A 17,084-nucleotide genomic window follows, 5' to 3' on the forward strand; every position below is an offset into this window, starting at 1 on the left:
TGGGCTAAGCGTGTTGTTTTTTTTTCTGATACGGTGGATTATTTTGGTACCTTATGTTTCGGTATGGTAATCTCTTATCTGCTGACCTAATCTACGGATAATTAAAGACCATTCAAAAGGTAAATTTTTGTTGACAAATATGGTAAGTGAGGTTACAATTAAAGCAGATGTCAAGGTGTGACACTAAGTCGGATGCGGACTAACTGCAGTGAAATGATCCTCGAACTTCAATTCAGTGACCAAGAGCTCGGTATTTTTATTAGTTAGTTACCCAGGACTCAGGAGGTAAATCAATGTTTACGGATTGAATTTCAAGTTACGGCAAGTCCACGTATACATTCTATTGCATAAACTCCACCGCGGGCCTTTGACCTTAGTTCCCTGTTGTTAAACAATCTTTTAAAAGTGGCAGATCGTACTAGCGCTAGTGCGACCCTCGGCATACGCATTGACGAAACCACTTCCGGCAATACCTTTCCTCTTTACGACTCGATACATAATGTCTTCCTAAACGACTCGAGAACCTACCTCTTCTCCTAATGAATATTCGAAGCCTATTTATCCTCTGAAAACTCGCAATGTCTCGACGTTGAATTCTACATAACCCTTATCTAACACTTCGAGATCTGACCTCTCCTTGTAACGACTCGAGGTTAACACGCATACCCCTCTTCTTGTTGAATCAAGGTCTAATCTCTCTTCTTGCGACTCAAGATCCGACCTCTCCTCATAAAGAATTGGAGTTAAACATACAATCCTCTTGGCGACTCAAAGACTCTCCCTTAACGGTTCGAGGTCCGACTTCTTATCACACGGATTCGAAGTATGTCACGCACTTCAGAGATACTCCCCGATAATGAGGTTATCCTCATATCGCGAATGCGGTGTACCCACCCGCAGAAGGCCGAGTTTTATTCTTATAAATTCAACTGGGGGTCGGCAACCCCCTGCCCCGACACCGACCTTTGTCCGGTCTTCAACTTCCCTTCAACTTCAACTGGCGGAAACCGTAAGAATTTGACCCCCTATCCTAAACTTACGCCTGTCGCAACCCACGTTCGGGTCTTTTGAGGCTACAAATCTGACGTTTCCCGACGATGATGATATAAAGGTGACAAACCTCGAATCTTGGGGATAAGAGGTCGGGCTTCTAGTCGTTCGTTGGTGAGGTCAGGCCTCGAGTCTTCAGAAGGAGAGGTTTGTGTGGTCAACCCCGAGTCTTTACGATAAGAGACCGAATTTCGAGACACAAGAGGAACGATCAGGCCTTTAATCAACAAGAGAAGGGGTATAAGTGTTTACCTCGATTCATTGCGAGTAGAGTTTAGATCTCGAGAGAGATCAGGCCTTGAGTCGTAAGGAGAGATATGTGTACGTCAACCTCGAATCGATGCGAGAAGGGGTCGGATCTCGAGTCGTAAGAGGAGAGATCAGGCATCGAGTCGTGGTGAGGAGAGGCTTATGTGGGAATCTTGAGTCATTGCGAGGAGATGTCGGTTCTCAAGTCGTTAGTAGAGAGTTCAGATCTCGAGTCATATTGTTGAAAGTGGTCTCGTGAGTAATGCCATGGAGCGCACTAACGCGAATCGACCTTCACTATTGAAGGATAGTGTGTTAAACGTTTCGATGTGGGTCTGCAGCTCCAGATGGAGTTTAGGGAGTAGGAGGTATATATGGAGTATATCACGAGTCTTCCCATTATACCACTAAAAATTACCTCTAGTCGGGCAAAGTGGCGAAAACACGAGTCCGATTCGGTAGAGATGCTTCATGAAGCATCAGTCAGGAACTATGTTATGTAGGAGTTCAGAATCGAGGGTGAGATCACTGCGGTAATCAATGAGCATTACCAATGATACGCATTAAAAAGTGACCATGAATCAGTAACCAATGAATTCATGGTTGAACCTTCCTAAACGGGAACGCTGCTGGCTATTGTGATGTGTAGGTAAAGCTGCATTAGATTTCGGTAGTCAAATAACTGACGACTTCTTCATGGTCATTGAACTGCCTATCTATATCTATCATCGCGAACCGCAAAATGTTCCTCTTGCTAGATGATAGTTATAACCAAAACGGTATTTCTTAACAAGCTTAGATACGGACGGTTGAAATGTTACTTATATCTAATGTTAACATAACAATTCAGAAGGGTCCGTAAATCATCGATAGACTGTTATGTAGGTGAGAGGCCCAGAAGATCCGTGGAATCTCAGGGGGGTTGAGTTTCAAGAGTGAACTTTTACAACCACGTCGTCGGTAGTCTTGTGTTGAAGAACGATTGAGCGTACTTCGTTGTATAAATCCCTGTTAACGGATTGTATTCCAAGGCACGCCAAGCCACCGCGTCCCCCCAGTTTGCTACTCTGGGTCCATGGGTACAATGGGAAGACTCATGATATACTCCGTGTATATTTACCCCCTACTCCCTAAACTCCACCTGGGGCCGCAGACCTGATTCCCACCTCGAACTATTTAGTACACTATGCTTCAATAGTGGGAGGTCTATTCGCGCTGATGCGCTCCAAGGCAATACTCATTAACGAGACCACTTTCAGCAAAACCTCTCACCCTTACGACTCGACGCCTGAACTCTCCTCTAACGACTTGAGAACCGACATCTCCTCACAATGACTCGAGATTCCCACACAAACCTCTCCTCTTCGCGACTCCTCCTCCTCTCCCTCGCATCGACTCGAGGTTTAACTCTCCTCTGCACGATTCAAGGCCCTATCTCTCCTATAACGACTTGAGATCTGACCTCTCCTCGTAACGACTTGAGGTGACCACTTGTACCCATCTTCTTGTTGATACAGAGCCTGGTCCCGCCTCTTACGACTCGAGACTCGACCCCTTATCATAAAGACTCGGGGTGGACCACACAAACCTCTCCGCCTGGAGGTTCGAGGCCTGACCTCTCCTCTAACGACTCGAAGCCCGACCTCTTATCTCCAGGATTCGAGCTTCGCCACCTTGCCCGTCATTTGCCAGATCGAGATCAGCTTATCCTATACTCGCGCCTGTCACGACACACGCGCGGGACTTAACGCAACGACTCGTATGATTCCCGAAGAAGAGGTCATCCTACTCCGACTAGAATGGCTCACCCGGTGTCGAGAGTCACTCTACCCGTGGGTATTCCCCGATCGTGGAATAACCCTTTCCAAACGATTTCCACTGCGAAGAAGGTAAAGTCTTATCCCCGCAGCTTCTGTCGTTGGAAACCGCCCAACTCAGATACTCCCCGAAGGTAGAGCATCCTACGCACGAACGCGGCGCACCCACGGCATCCGCTTCGCAAAAGATGTTGCCTTATCTTTGTAGCTTCAAACCGTGGGGTCGGACGCACTCTACTCGACAGCCCCCCGTTGATGGGGTCAGTCTACTCCGACCGTTGTCCGGTCTTCTTTATCCCCCTTGGCTGGCAAATGTAACGGGGGGGAAAGGTAGTGGGAGGCAATTCCTTAACGATTCTCCACTTCATGCGCCAGGTACCCGAGAGTACCGTGGAGTAGCAATTTGTCCCTATAGAAATACCCGTACCCAGCTAGAGACCTCAGGGCAGGTCTTGATCGCCAGAACACGTTCTAGACGTAAGAGAAGACAAACCCAAACCTAACGAATGATCCTACAACAAACAGCAACATCCAACAGGGTAGCGAGGTGTCCTTTGTAGGTTTTTCTCGCTAGAGCCTATACTCCACGGATCCCGAAATACGCGGAATAAGGAAATCTCGGTTTTTCAAAATTGACCACTCGAGTGAAATTCGCTTTAAGATTTAATGTGGAGTTTGTGTGGGAGGTTTTTTTTCTTCTTTTCCTTGTAGGGGAGAGCCCACTGCGACCAGTAGTTGATCTATTGTGGTACCCCGCGTTAATATATGCTATCAGGCTCACCTGCACTATGGATTGAAGTGACAGTTGATTGCTGACTAAGCATTTTATCCCAATCGGGTATGATATCCAAGATGAATGATATAACCTTCTTAGGGCTGATATGCAACCATATTTCTTGTGCGCTTATTAACTTTGCTCCAAGTACACGCTCTCTCCTATTTAGGAGGGAGGGCGCAGCAGTTGCATAGAAGATGCTCTGCAGTTTCTTTTTCGAACCCGCAAAACCGACAGTCATCGTTTTAAATAATGTTTATCCGTTTGAGATGTGGGAGGTTAGTTGTACAATCATGTGTAAGATTCCTTAAATCTATCTAACCTGATTTCTCCTGCAAGCGCTTGTAATGGTGCTTTCGATGTTTGTGTAGTTTGGCCTTGAAAGGGTTAAGCCGATATTGACGCCCAGGAATGGCAGAGGGCGGTAAGTTCGACTCGATCAAATCCGGTGGTTCTGATATCGGCTATCCGCGTTGGAGTGGGTGGGTGTTCGGTTCCACTATTCACTTTTTTCGACGACAAGCCGGGTGGGTAAGCCGCGGCTACACGTGCACTTATCGATATCGCTCGATAGACCTTGCAACGTTGCACGACCAAGTGACTTTAAATGCCTTCCAACCAGGGATGTCAATTAAGCCCCGGATGGGTACTCCCTTTCTCGAAGGGAAATCTTCGAGTTTACAAAAAATGAATTTTAAAATCTCACACGATACAGAACATATTTGCGGGTTATTATATTTCCCTTTTAGTTGTTTTCTTTTTTTATGCAACTTTCTAATCTTTGACTTTCTACGTACTTCGTCAAAGTAGCCTATATAAAATTATAAATTGCATTTACTAACTTACACCAAACTAAAAGCTGATTCAACTTACTAGGGTTAACACTACCTAGAGCACTAGAAACTTTCTGTCGCACCTTGATAACACTCGTTTCGTGGTCGAACTTCAAATGAGCGAGACCTCCTTGTAATTGGGCTCTTTACCTATAACATCGATCACGACCCGAGGACTATCGGAAGGTCCGTTTTATTTCCTCTTTCTTTGGGTTCGTCATTCATTGGCGACCCCAAACCTGAACGCATTCTTGCTATCAAGTTACTCTGACGTCTGTTGGCTAGGCGGTTTTCAGAGACCAGGAACGATAGGGAGTTGCCTTAAGGTAGTGTTAATACACGGAAAAAACATGTAACAACGTTACACAACCCAAGGATTTTTGGCCTGTGGATTTTTCTGTCCGTTGTGTGCCAGATCGAGAGCAGCTTGTCCTGGACTCGCGCCTGTCACGGCACACGTTCGGGACTTTGAACGCTACGACTCGGATGTTTCCCGACGGTGACGACATCCTACTCCGACTCGAGAGGCTCGCCCAGATCGAGAGCCTCTCTACCCGGGGGTATCTCCCGACAGTGGTTAACCCTCTTCTGTGGTTAATCCTCTTCCTGAAGTACGATTGAGTGTACTTCGTTGTATACATCCACAGCGATTACTTGATAGTTCACTTTCGAGGAAGGCCTTCAATGATAAAAGCGGACAAAATTTGGTAGGTGTCTGTGTAATAGGTGCGGCTCAATAGCAATATCCAACCTGTCTGTCAAAAATAAATAATGTTTGGTCAACTTAAGAAATACCTATATATCTCAGAAAAGCAGATCTGGTCAAACGCCATTTAAAAGAGGCGTATGCATAGTTTTGTGTTGTAGTACGTCGAACACTTCAAGATATTGTCGAATGCCAAGAAGATATTTTTGCGAAAACTGCCTAGCAGTAAACGAACGTTTCGTCGCCTTATAAACGTTCCACAGAATTCGAGAATATGAAAAGATTGTCTCTGTTCAATCAATTGATCACTGTAAGGGTATCGTATCATGCGCTGGACCGTAGTAAGTCTCAACAGGTTGAGCATCCTATCTTCATAGAAGAACTGAACGTCATTGCCAAGATCCTTGAAGCATGAAGAGCTCACTCTGGACAATATCTTGAACGAGGCAATATTAGACATAGTGTCGTAATAAGTGATCCTGATTCAGTTGTTGAACTACTCTGAGGTCTAGAGCGGACAAGTGTGTATTTCCCCCTCTTTTCCATTGGACTTTTTGAATTTTCTACAAAATTTGTAGAAATTTGCAAATCCAGGTCCATGTAGCATTCAAGGTAAAGCTTGCTTCATTTAGAGTTGGAACATACTTTTGCTCATATTGTGGTGCTCATGGTGGGCGGATTTGAAAGTTTTTGACGTCCACGTGTCGGGAATTCTGTCAGCCTCACGTATGTACCCAGTTATTGCACAGTTATTTGAAAACACCATTTTGGTCTGCATCTAGGCTAGCTAAACAGCTGAAATTACCTAGAAATATCAAACGGTATAAGAAAACCTTGACGACGATTCGGAAGCCTCAAGGTAATTGATTAAGAGGAATTTTAACGTATCGGACCATAATTTGGCCTGAAAATTCGGTGCTGCCCATAGTACCGTGAGGAGAATTCGATTCCGGGAAGGATTCAAGTCGTATCGAGCTAGCAAACAGCCAAATCGAACCATAAAACAGAATTGTGTGGCCAAAATTCGTTCTCGAAAGCTATACGAACAGTTGCTGACCAAGTTCGACGAGTGTCTTCTGATGGACGATGAAACCTATGTCAAGACTGACTTCGGGCAAATCCCCGGTCAAAAATTTTGCTTGTCAACGGCTCGGGGATGTTCTAACCAAATTTAAATTTGTTTTTGACGACAAATTTGCACGAAAATTTATGATTTTACAGGGCATTTGTAGCTGTAGCAAAAAAAACGAAACTTTTCCTTACAAATAAGACAATGACAACTATACCAAAAAGAGTGTCTCGAAAAACCCTCTGTTTTGATTGCTGTGAAAAAAAACTGAATACAATCTCTGTCGCCCTGCAAAACTGTGAACATCTGGAATAAATTGTAGTAAAAGTAAAAATTGGCACGAGCTCGTTTTATCTGTGCTGTATTTATCTTCGTCAAAACAGCTGCATCCGTAACTTCGAATCCTTTTCTGCCGCTGTTCATCAAATAGAAAAAATTATCACCGCGCTGGACTCAGTAATCGTTGTCGGGGATTATAATCTTCCTCATCTAAAATAGACCTACGACCAAGATTTAAAGAGTTATTTACCAACGAACGCTTCATCTAAAGTTGAAATTCTAGTGACTGAAACACTATTTTCCGCAGATTTATCCCGGATCTGCAGCAAATCGAACAACAACAATCAGCGTTTCTAGATCTTGCATTTGTTACCGATCCCGCCAACGTGACAATCACTCGTTTCAATAATCCCTGTAGACCGCCATCATAAACCGTATATTTTATTCATCGAAGTTGACCAAAAGCCCGTAAGAGAACTTGATTTTGATTTCAAGAGATGTAACTTCGATCTGGTTGCGGCTGCGCTCTACTCAACAAACAGGGAATTTCTAGAAACAGCAAGCGATGTGGAGTCCGCCGTTGAATTTTCTTCTGTAAATGTCTCCGGAGACGCCTGGAACGTGAATTTAAAAATCTTAACAAGGTGCTTTGCAGCCAACACATCTCGCGTCTCCAGCAAACCCTCATCATTTTGGAAGCATTTTAACAACAAGAAGCGAAACACCACCATTCCCATAGATGTGATGTGAACTTTAAGGGTGTCACTGCTAGTAATGCAACCGAATCGGCTTATATGTTTGCAGACTTTTTCCGAAGTGTGTATTGCTCTGCAAATGTATGCCAAGACAGCAACTTCCTAGACTCTTTGACTTCCTATGACATTTGCCCTTACCGCGCTTCTCTGAACAAGATGTTTACGTAAAGTTGTCCGCTGTTGACCCAACTAAAGGTCCTGACTGCATATCGCCAACGATTTTAAAATATTGTGCTGCATTTCTAGCTGGTCCGGTTTACAGTATTCTAAATCGGTCACTTAATGAACGACCGTTCCCTAGCGCATGGGAAATTGCGGCTATTTCTCCAATATACAAATCGGGAAATGCGCACAGCGTCTTTGATGCAAAATTTCATATCTAAATCACAACATGGCTTTGTAAAGAAAAGGTCGACTGTTAGCAACTTGATGTGCTACGTAAGCTCAATCATCAATAGCCTAGAAAAAGGTTGTCAAGTGGACTCGATTTATATCGACTTTGCAAAAGCTTTCGACCGCTCGATAAACTTATCAGAAAGATGGATCAACTCGGTTTTCCAACTTGGTCGCTCGAGTGGATCAAGTCGTATCTCACAAATCGCTGCGCTTTCACGAAAATAATTAGACAACGATCTGACATATTCAAAACCCCGTCAGGAGTACCCCAGGGAAGCCACTTCGGACCGCTACTTTTCATTACATTTGTAAATGATCTCTGTGAAAGACTCCACTCTGACAAGCTCCTCTATGCCGACGATCTGTAGCTTTTTAGGAGAATTGAAGGTAGCTAAGACTGTAAGGCTAATGCAAAAAAAAATGTAAGATAGTGAATTTTAATCGCTCACGAAACATCGTCATTTTGACTACCGTCTATCTGGAAAATGTGAAGTCCATATAAGATCTCAGAGTAAAGATTGATAGCAGGCTCCCATTTGGTAGGAGCAACACTTCGATGAACGTCTGAACGGGGAACATGTAGGAGATCAAGACGGTGAGGGAAGGTACATCGCCGGCCTATTTAGCAATGACGTAGAGGAGCCACTCTAAACGATGAGTTACGTTAAGGAAGCCATTAGCAAGCTGAATAGCAACAAGTCGGCTGGGAAGGATGGCATCGCAGCTGAACGGACCAGATATTCACATTACGGCAAATCCTCCAAAAATGCCGGAAACACCAAGTCCCTACGCCCTCTATTCATCGACTTCAAAGCCGCATACGACACGATCGACCGTAACGAGCTATGGAAAATCATGGACGAGAACGGCTTTTCCGGGAAGCTGATCAAACTGATCAAGGCGACGATGGATGGAACGCAGTGCTGTGTGCGGATTATCGAGTTAAGCAGGAAGCAGTCGTAGCAGGAAGGATTGGGTGGATGATTAATACGTCCAAGACGAAGTACATGCTGGCCTGCGGATTGTAGTAATAACAAGGTCACGATCGACAGCGACGAGCTGGAGATAGTCGAAGACTTTGTCTATCTCGGCTTACTGGTGACCGTAGACAATGACACCAGCCGTGAGATCCGGCGGGGAATGATAAGCGGAAGTCGTGCCTACTATGATCTTTACAAGCAACTGCGGTCAAGAAGACTTAACCCTCGCACGAAGTGTATATGACGCTCATTAGACCGGTTGTTCTCTACGGGCACGAGACATGGATATTGCTCGAGGAGGACCTGCGTACACTCGGAGTATTCGAGCGACGAGGGTTAAGAACCATCTTTGGCGGCGTACAGGAGAACGGAGTGTGGAGGAGAAGGATGAACCACGAGCTCGCGCGACTCTACGGTGAACCCAGTATCCAGAAGGCGGATACGCTGGGCGGGACATGTTGCGAGAATGCCGGACGACTGTTCTGCAAAACAAGTGTTCGCTACGAATCCGGTAGGAACAAGACGAGCGGGGGCGCAACGAGCGAGGTGGTTAGACCAAGTGAAGCGTGATCCAGCGAACGTGGGGTGCTCGAGGAATTGGAGAACGGTTGCCATGGACCGAGTGAATTTTAGGAATTAAGTTCGTCAAGTTATGTCGTGAGACGGAATACTATGTAAATAAAAAAAAAAATAAGATGCACGATAAAAAATCTCGCGAATTGAGATTTCATTAATCCGGTCTTTGTCATAAGACGGATGATCACAGATCATGTATCAGTCCAGAAGAGATTTTTGACATTAAAGAATTCTGTATCTATTCCTGTCTTCCAAACCGTCCTGATCCGTTGAAATTTGTACAAAATCTACCAGATGGACCAAGCAGAAGCTTGAACACTTGATTTTTGTACTCATACTATGACGCACTCATGGTATACAAGACCGACCTCCTCTACGACGTCTAAGGTTAACTTAAGCGTCTGAACAAGACGTTCCATAACGTAGGACCGAGGACCTCACCCTAGGGAACGTCTTCTGTAAAGGCTAACGATCGTTGTCCGCTTTTCGTTTTGATGTTTCTTCTAACTTTACTAGTCGATATAAGTAGTATAAGTAGTTGTGTGAAAATTTTGGATTAAATTAAAGAATCCCGAATTTCGGAGGCTTTTCGAATAACACCCTTCTAAAGTGTTGAAGGAGTAGGTATAGTCACTTCCATCTGTACCGTTGAGCCGTCAACACGTACGCCGGAGCATCGTATCGTTGCTGTGTACCTGCAGGAACATTTTACATTATTTATTTTTTCCTTACCTGTTTTTCAATCAGCACTTTTCAGTGCTAAAATTATTTTCATTTTCTTTTATTCATATTTTCTCTTTTCTTTCCAGCATGGGGAAGTCATCGGCTGGCTCAAGGGCTGGTAGAAAGCGAATTGCCGAAACTAATTCAGGTCCATCGCCCAAAAAAGTTGAAATTTCCAATTCATTCGATGTCCTTCATAACATTGGTGATGAGGAAATATTCATATTTAATTCTGATAAGAGTACTAAGAAACCTTCTTCTTCTTATACTCTTAAAAACGAAAAGATTCCACCAATAACGGTCACGATTCCTGACTTCAATGCCTTTCGAAAAGAAATCGTCACTTCCGTCAAGGATGTGAAGATTTCTTTTCAGATCGGTCGAAGGGGAACTGCTCGTATATTGGCGGAATCTTTTAATGATTTTCAAAAAATTTTAAATTATTTGAATTATAAAAAACACCAATTTTTTACGTACGACACTAGAAGTGATCGTCCCTTTAAAGTTGTACTTCGTGGTCTCACCGGCGATCAGACACCGGATGAGATCACAAATGAATTAAATTCTTTGTTAGGTTTTTCTCCAATTCAAGTAATTCAAATGAGGAAAAGAACCAACACGAATAATACCAGTAGTGTTGGTTTTGCTCCTGAACTTTATTTGATCCATTTTAAAAAGGATCAGGTTAATAATTTGAAAATTTTGGAAAAGGCTCGTCTTATGTTTCATTGTCGAGTAAAATTTGAACCTTTTCGTAAATCCCATACCAATTTTTTACAAAATATTACGCAATGTCGTCGTTGTCAAGCTTTTTGTCATGGCACTAAAAATTGTAGAATGAATGCCAGATGCATGTTTTGCGGCTCATTCGATCATGAAAAATCTAAATGCCTTTTTGGTGGTGATAAGCCAAAAACAGAATTTTTTAAGTGTGCGAATTGCGCAGGTAATCATTCCTCGAATTCTCTAGATTGTCCCGTTAGGGCAAAAATTGTTGCTTCTAGGAAAAACCCCAAAGTTTCCAGAAAAGTTTCTTCTCCTCCTTCCTCTTTTTCGTCTACACACGTCAGACCGGCAAACAACCTGCCTGTTCGCGGTCAGCCTCGGCCTACATTGGAATCACGGCTGGGTAATACCCGAAGTGATTTTAATGTTACCTGGGCTGATTCTGCGCCCCAGACTCGTTGTTTATCGTTCTCAGAGGTGGTTGAAAATGGGTTGCCCTCTTCAGGTTTAACTAATAAAAATGGGAAAAAACCAAGTCTCAACGTTCATGCGAAGGCTTGGGAAAATCCCCGAAATTCAAATACTTTTTCTTCTCCTTCATTTTCTGATCCTAACAATTTTGTTGATTTGGGTGAGATTACTGAGGAAAAATTAAAATTTTTGCATCAAAATTTAATGGAAATGATGCAACTTATGTTGAAAGCAAATTCAATGTTTGAAGCTTTCCAAACTTCTTTTAATTATGCTAACAAAATTATTATGACTTTACGATTCCCTCATGGATCCAAATAGATGTTTAAATATTATGAATTGGAATGCTAGATCTTTGCTTGCTAACCAAGATGAATTCTTTTTATTTTTGAAAACTCAAAACATACATATTGCTGCCATCACTGAAACTTTTTTAAAGCCAGACAATAACTTGAAAAGCAATGCTTTCTTTAAAATTTTACGAAATGATCGACTTGATCGACAAGGTGGGGGTGTAGCTATTGTCATCAATAGTCGTCTGAAATTTAGACTTCTTCCTTCTTTCAATACAAAAGTCTTAGAAACAATTGGAATTGAATTAGAAACTTCTATGGGGAAAATTATAATTGTTGCCGCATATTTGCCTTTTCAATGTAGCAGTGAACAGAAAAATTTTTTGAAGGGAGATTTACAAAAACTCACCAGAAATAAATCTAAATTTTTTATTATTGGTGACTTTAATGCAAAACACCGATCTTGGAATAATATTTCATCAAATTCAAACGGGAATATTTTGTTTAATGACTGCTCTGCAGGTTATTATACTGTTGAATATCCTAATGGGCATACTTGTTTTTCTTCAATTAGAAATCCCTCCACAATTGATTTGGTTCTAACGGATTTAGGCGAGCATTGTAGTCAATTAGTTACTCATGCGGACCTCGATTCAGACCACCTTCCAGTAACATTTTCTTTATCCCAAAGTCCCATTGAAAACCCTTTAAAATCAACTTTTAATTTTCAAAAGGCTAACTGGGAGCGATATATGAATTTTATTGAACGTAATTTAGATGTAAACGTTCCACTGAATTCAGTAGAAGATATTGACTTGGCTGTAGAAAATTTGACAACTTCAATAGTCAATGCTAAAGCCGCTTCAATACCTAAAGTTAAACATAAGTTTAATCAACCTTTAATTGATGATGATCTTCAGTTTTTGATACGACTGAAAAACATTCGTCGACGCCAATATCAACGTACTAGGGATCCTTATTTGAAATTAATTTATTGCGACCTTCAAAAAGAAATCAAACGTCGTTTAAATTTTATTCGTAATGAAAATTTTGCTAAAGCAGTAGAGGACATAAAACCCTACTCAAAGCCATTTTGGAAATTAACTAAAATTTTGAAAAAGCCCCAGAAGCCAATTCCTACTTTGAAAGATGGGGATAAACTTCTTTTAACTAATTCAGAAAAGGCTCAAAAATTAGCCCAACAATTTGAGTCTGCTCATGATTTTAATTTAAACGTTGTAAGTCCAATTGATGCTCAAATTTCCCTAGAATTTGATGATATTCTTTCTAAGCAAAATGTGTTTGAAAGTTCTTGTGAGACAAATATTGATGAACTTAAATTGATTTTCAAAAAATTTAAAAATATGAAAGCTCCAGGGGAAGATGGGATTTTCTATATTCTTATTAAAAAGTTGCCTGAAAGCACTTTAAATTTTTTAGTTAAAATCTTCAACAAATGTTTTCATTTGGCTTATTTTCCCAATAAATGGAAAAATGCCAAAGTAACTCCAATTTTGAAACCTGGAAAAAGTGCTTCAGAGCCTTCAAGTTATCGACCAATTAGTTTGCTTCCTTCTTTAAGTAAACTATTTGAGAGAGTTATTTTGAATAGAATGATGATTCACATTAATCAGAATTCTATTTTCCCTGATGAACAATTTGGTTTTCGTCATGGACATTCTACTACACATCAACTTTTGAGTGTAACTAATATGATTAACGCTAGCAAATCTGAAGGTTATTCAACTGGTGTTGCTCTTCTTGATATTGAAAAAGCTTTTGACAGTGTTTGGCACAAAGGTTTAGTAGCTAAATTAGCTCGATTTGATTTTCCTGTATATCTCACCAAAATTATTCAAAATTATTTGACTAGCCGAACCTTACAAGTAAGCTATCAAAATTCATGCTCTGAAAAGACACCCATTAGAGCTGGTGTCCCTCAGGGCAGTATACTTGGGCCAATTTTATACAATATTTTTACTTCTGATCTTCCTAATGTGCCAGAAGGAAAAGGTAGAAGATTATTTGCTGATGATACTTTGCTCTCAGCCAAAGGGCGAAATTTACGGGTGGTACGCAGTAGATTGCAACAAAATTTAAATTCCTTTTTGAATTACTTGAAAATGTGGAAAATTTCTCCTAACGCTTCCAAAACTCAACTTATTTTATTTCCCCATAAGCCAAGAGCAAATTTTTTAAAACCTAATGAAAATCATTCCATAACTTTTAATGGGGTTTCGTTAGAATGGTCTGATCACGTGAAGTACTTGGGACTTACACTTGATCGGAATCTTACTTTTAAAAATCACATTGAAGATATTCAATCTAAATGTATTAAATACACTAAATCTCTTTATTCTCTCATCAACAGGAAATCCCGGTTGTGTCTGCGAAATAAGATGCTCATCTACAAACAAGTTTTCCGACCAGCGATCATGTATGCAGTTCCGATTTGGTCTAGCTGCTGCGCGACGAGGAAGAAAGCCATCCAGAGGATTCAGAACAAGGTTCTGAAAATGATTTTGCGGCTTCCACCTTGGCACAGCACCGAAGATCTTCATCGGATTGCAGGCATTGAATCTATCGAAGAGATGGCTAACAACATCATCTCCAACTTCAGAGGCAAATCGATGCAGTCTTCCATCGCAGAGATTCGTTCTCTTTATGTTTAGTTTAATTTTAAGATAGTGTTTAGTTTTAAGTATAAAATATTTTTGCTATTACAGGATGTTCTCCTACATTAAAAACTTGATTGCGCTCAGCAAATTTAAATCTTATAAATAAATTTTTATAATCTAGTTAACTATAGGGCAATGAACAGTTCATTATTGAGCTGAACACCTAGTTTAATGCAATAATGTAATATAAGTGTAATGATGATTTGATACCAATAAAGACATATTTAAAAAAAAAAAAAAATAAAAAAAAAAAGAGTAGGTATAGCGAGGCAAATTTCTCAAATAGTCACAATGGATATTGACACCAATAAAATTTTGAACAAGTATCCACTTGCATCTGCCTCCATATGCAAGTCGTCAAATTGCTGGCTCTACGCGCTCAAACAGGTGTGAGTAAAACTGCACATGATGCAAATGAAGCTAACGATGATGATGATGATCATTTTTTGTTTCGCTTAAATTTTTATTCAGCGTTATTGAAGGTGGTGTACACAGCATGGTAACTATACGCGGTACAGGAATCATCGAGTGCGACGCATCTGAATGCAGTGTGTGTCTTTTTTTCTTAAAGTTGGTGAATCCATGGTGTTCCAGTGATTAAAAAGTAGAAATGTAATGGAAATGTTAAAATTTTTGTTTAATTTCCTGGAACAGTCCTATGCAGTCTCTTTTTTTCGAGAAAATAAATTTAAGGAAAGATAATAGCAAATCTCCATCAAAAACGGGGATAGTTTTTCATCTACAAAAAAAATCAACCCTACATCTCTGGTGGTTCCAATCAAACGTGCAGCGCGAATATTGCTCTCGCTAAGAGTATATTATATTATGGCATGGTAGTTCGTTCCCAGCAGCCAATCGACCGGCTCGCTGGCTGGCTGGCGATGAATATTTTTTATTTTGAATTATTTTTCCTCCTCACTTCTTGTCACGGCTCAAACTAAGCTCGTGTCCAAACGACTGACATTTGGGGTGAACTTAAGGTGCAGGAGCTGTCAGTTTGCTTCGGCCAAATGTCCCACGTTAGTGACGATTTAATCCGTGATATGGGACACTTTTGCCATTCTCTATTAGAAGTGCAACAGCAAGTATTAATCTTACAGAAAGTTGTAGGTGTTCTTAATCTAATCGTTTCGTTTGATTTTTTTTCTCTCCTGGTGCTGTTCTGATTAAACTAATCCACGTGTGGGCTGTTGAGAAGCAGCCGATTGATCTGTAAGCAAAATGCATCTACTGCATTGCCGTTTTTGACAAGTGCCACTCATTTCGTCTCAGGTGATCGTCGAGAAGTGCATTTTAACGAGTGATTTACGGGTTCGCTGATCGTTGCGATTTTGGGGTGTGATTTTTCGCGAGCGTTCTATATACTTGTGAGAGGATTATGAATTTTTCGATTTTCGAGATGCCGAAATTGAGGTAAATTTGTTTTGTTTCAGTTGAAAAAAAAATCCAATTTTTCCTTATTGAAAAAGCAGATTAAGAATTAGATTCAGATTTCATATCCATTTTTTTTTTTATTTTCTTTAACTATTTTTTATATTTTTTTAAGATTAAGATTCAGAACTTAGACTCCGATTTTAGATCCACATTCCAGATTAAGATTTCAGATTCAGATTTCAGATTCAGATTTCAGATTCAGATTTCAGATTCAGATTTCAGATTCAGATTTCAGATTCAGATTTCAGATTCAGATTTCAGATTCAGATTTCAGATTCAGATTTCAGATTCAGATTTCAGATTCAGATTTCAGATTCAGATTTCAGATTCAGATTTCAGATTCAGATTTCAGATTTCAGATTTCAGATTTCAGATTCAGATTCAGATTCAGATTTCAGATTCAGATTTCAGATTCAGATTTCAGATTCAGATTTCAGATTCAGATTTGAGATTCAGAATTCAGATTCAGAATTCAGATTCAGATTTCAGATTCAGATTTCAGATTCAGATTTCAGATTCAGATTTCAGATTCAGATTTCAGATTCAGATTTCAGATTCAGATTTCAGATTCAGATTTCAGATTCAGATTTCAGATTCAGATTTCAGATTCAGATTTCAGATTCAGATTTCAGATTCAGATTTCAGATTCAGATTTCAGATTCAGATTTCAGATTCAGATTTCAGATTCAGATTTCAGATTCAGATTTCAGATTCAGATTTCAGATTCAGATTTCAGATTCAGATTTCAGATTCAGATTTCAGATTCAGATTTCAGATTCAGATTTCAGATTCAGATTTCAGATTCAGATTTCAGATTCAGATTCAGATTTCAGATTCAGATTTCAGATTCAGATTTCAGATTCAGATTTCAGATTCAGATTTCAGATTCAGATTTCAGATTCAGGTTTCAGATTCAGATTTCAGATTCAGATTTCAGATTCAGATTTCAGATTCAAATTTCAGATTCAGATTTCAGATTCAGATTTCAGATTCAGATTTCAGATTCAGATTTCAGATTCAGATTTCAGATTCAGATTTCAGATTTCAGATTTCAGATTCAGATTCAGATTTCAGATTGAAATTTCAGATTCAGATTTCAGATTCAGATTTCAGATTCAGATTTCAGATTCAGATTTCAGATTCAGGTTTCAGATTCAGATTTCAGATTCAGATTTCAGATTCAGATTTCAGATTCAAATTTCAGATTCAGATTTCAGATTCAGATTTCAGATTCAGATTTCAGATTCAGATTTCAGATTCAGATTTCAGATTCA

At 40.4% G+C, this 17,084-nt stretch overlaps 1 protein-coding gene across 7 annotated transcripts in view; it reads left to right on the forward strand.

Annotated features, from left to right (window-relative positions):
• Nucleotides 1–17,084, forward strand: part of LOC129757062 (tyrosine-protein phosphatase corkscrew-like) — a 59,115-nt gene that overhangs the window by 15,109 nt on the left and 26,922 nt on the right. Inside the window, exons 1-2 of one of the 7 annotated variants that reach the window (XM_055754166.1) lie at nucleotides 15,228–15,588; nucleotides 15,649–15,789. The exons of 4 other annotated variants lie outside the window; for them this stretch is intronic. In XM_055754166.1, the coding sequence (XP_055610141.1) occupies nucleotides 15,755–15,789 (35 nt within the window). In that variant the 5' untranslated portion in view covers nucleotides 15,228–15,588; nucleotides 15,649–15,754. Of the gene's footprint in view, nucleotides 1–15,227; nucleotides 15,790–17,084 lie in introns of those variants that run through there. 2 more of the 7 variants (XM_055754167.1, XM_055754168.1) reach the window with 2 other exon arrangements.

Source organism: Uranotaenia lowii, chromosome 3 (genome assembly GCF_029784155.1).
Source record: "Uranotaenia lowii strain MFRU-FL chromosome 3, ASM2978415v1, whole genome shotgun sequence".
In the NCBI taxonomy this organism is placed as follows: domain Eukaryota; kingdom Metazoa; phylum Arthropoda; class Insecta; order Diptera; family Culicidae; genus Uranotaenia; species Uranotaenia lowii.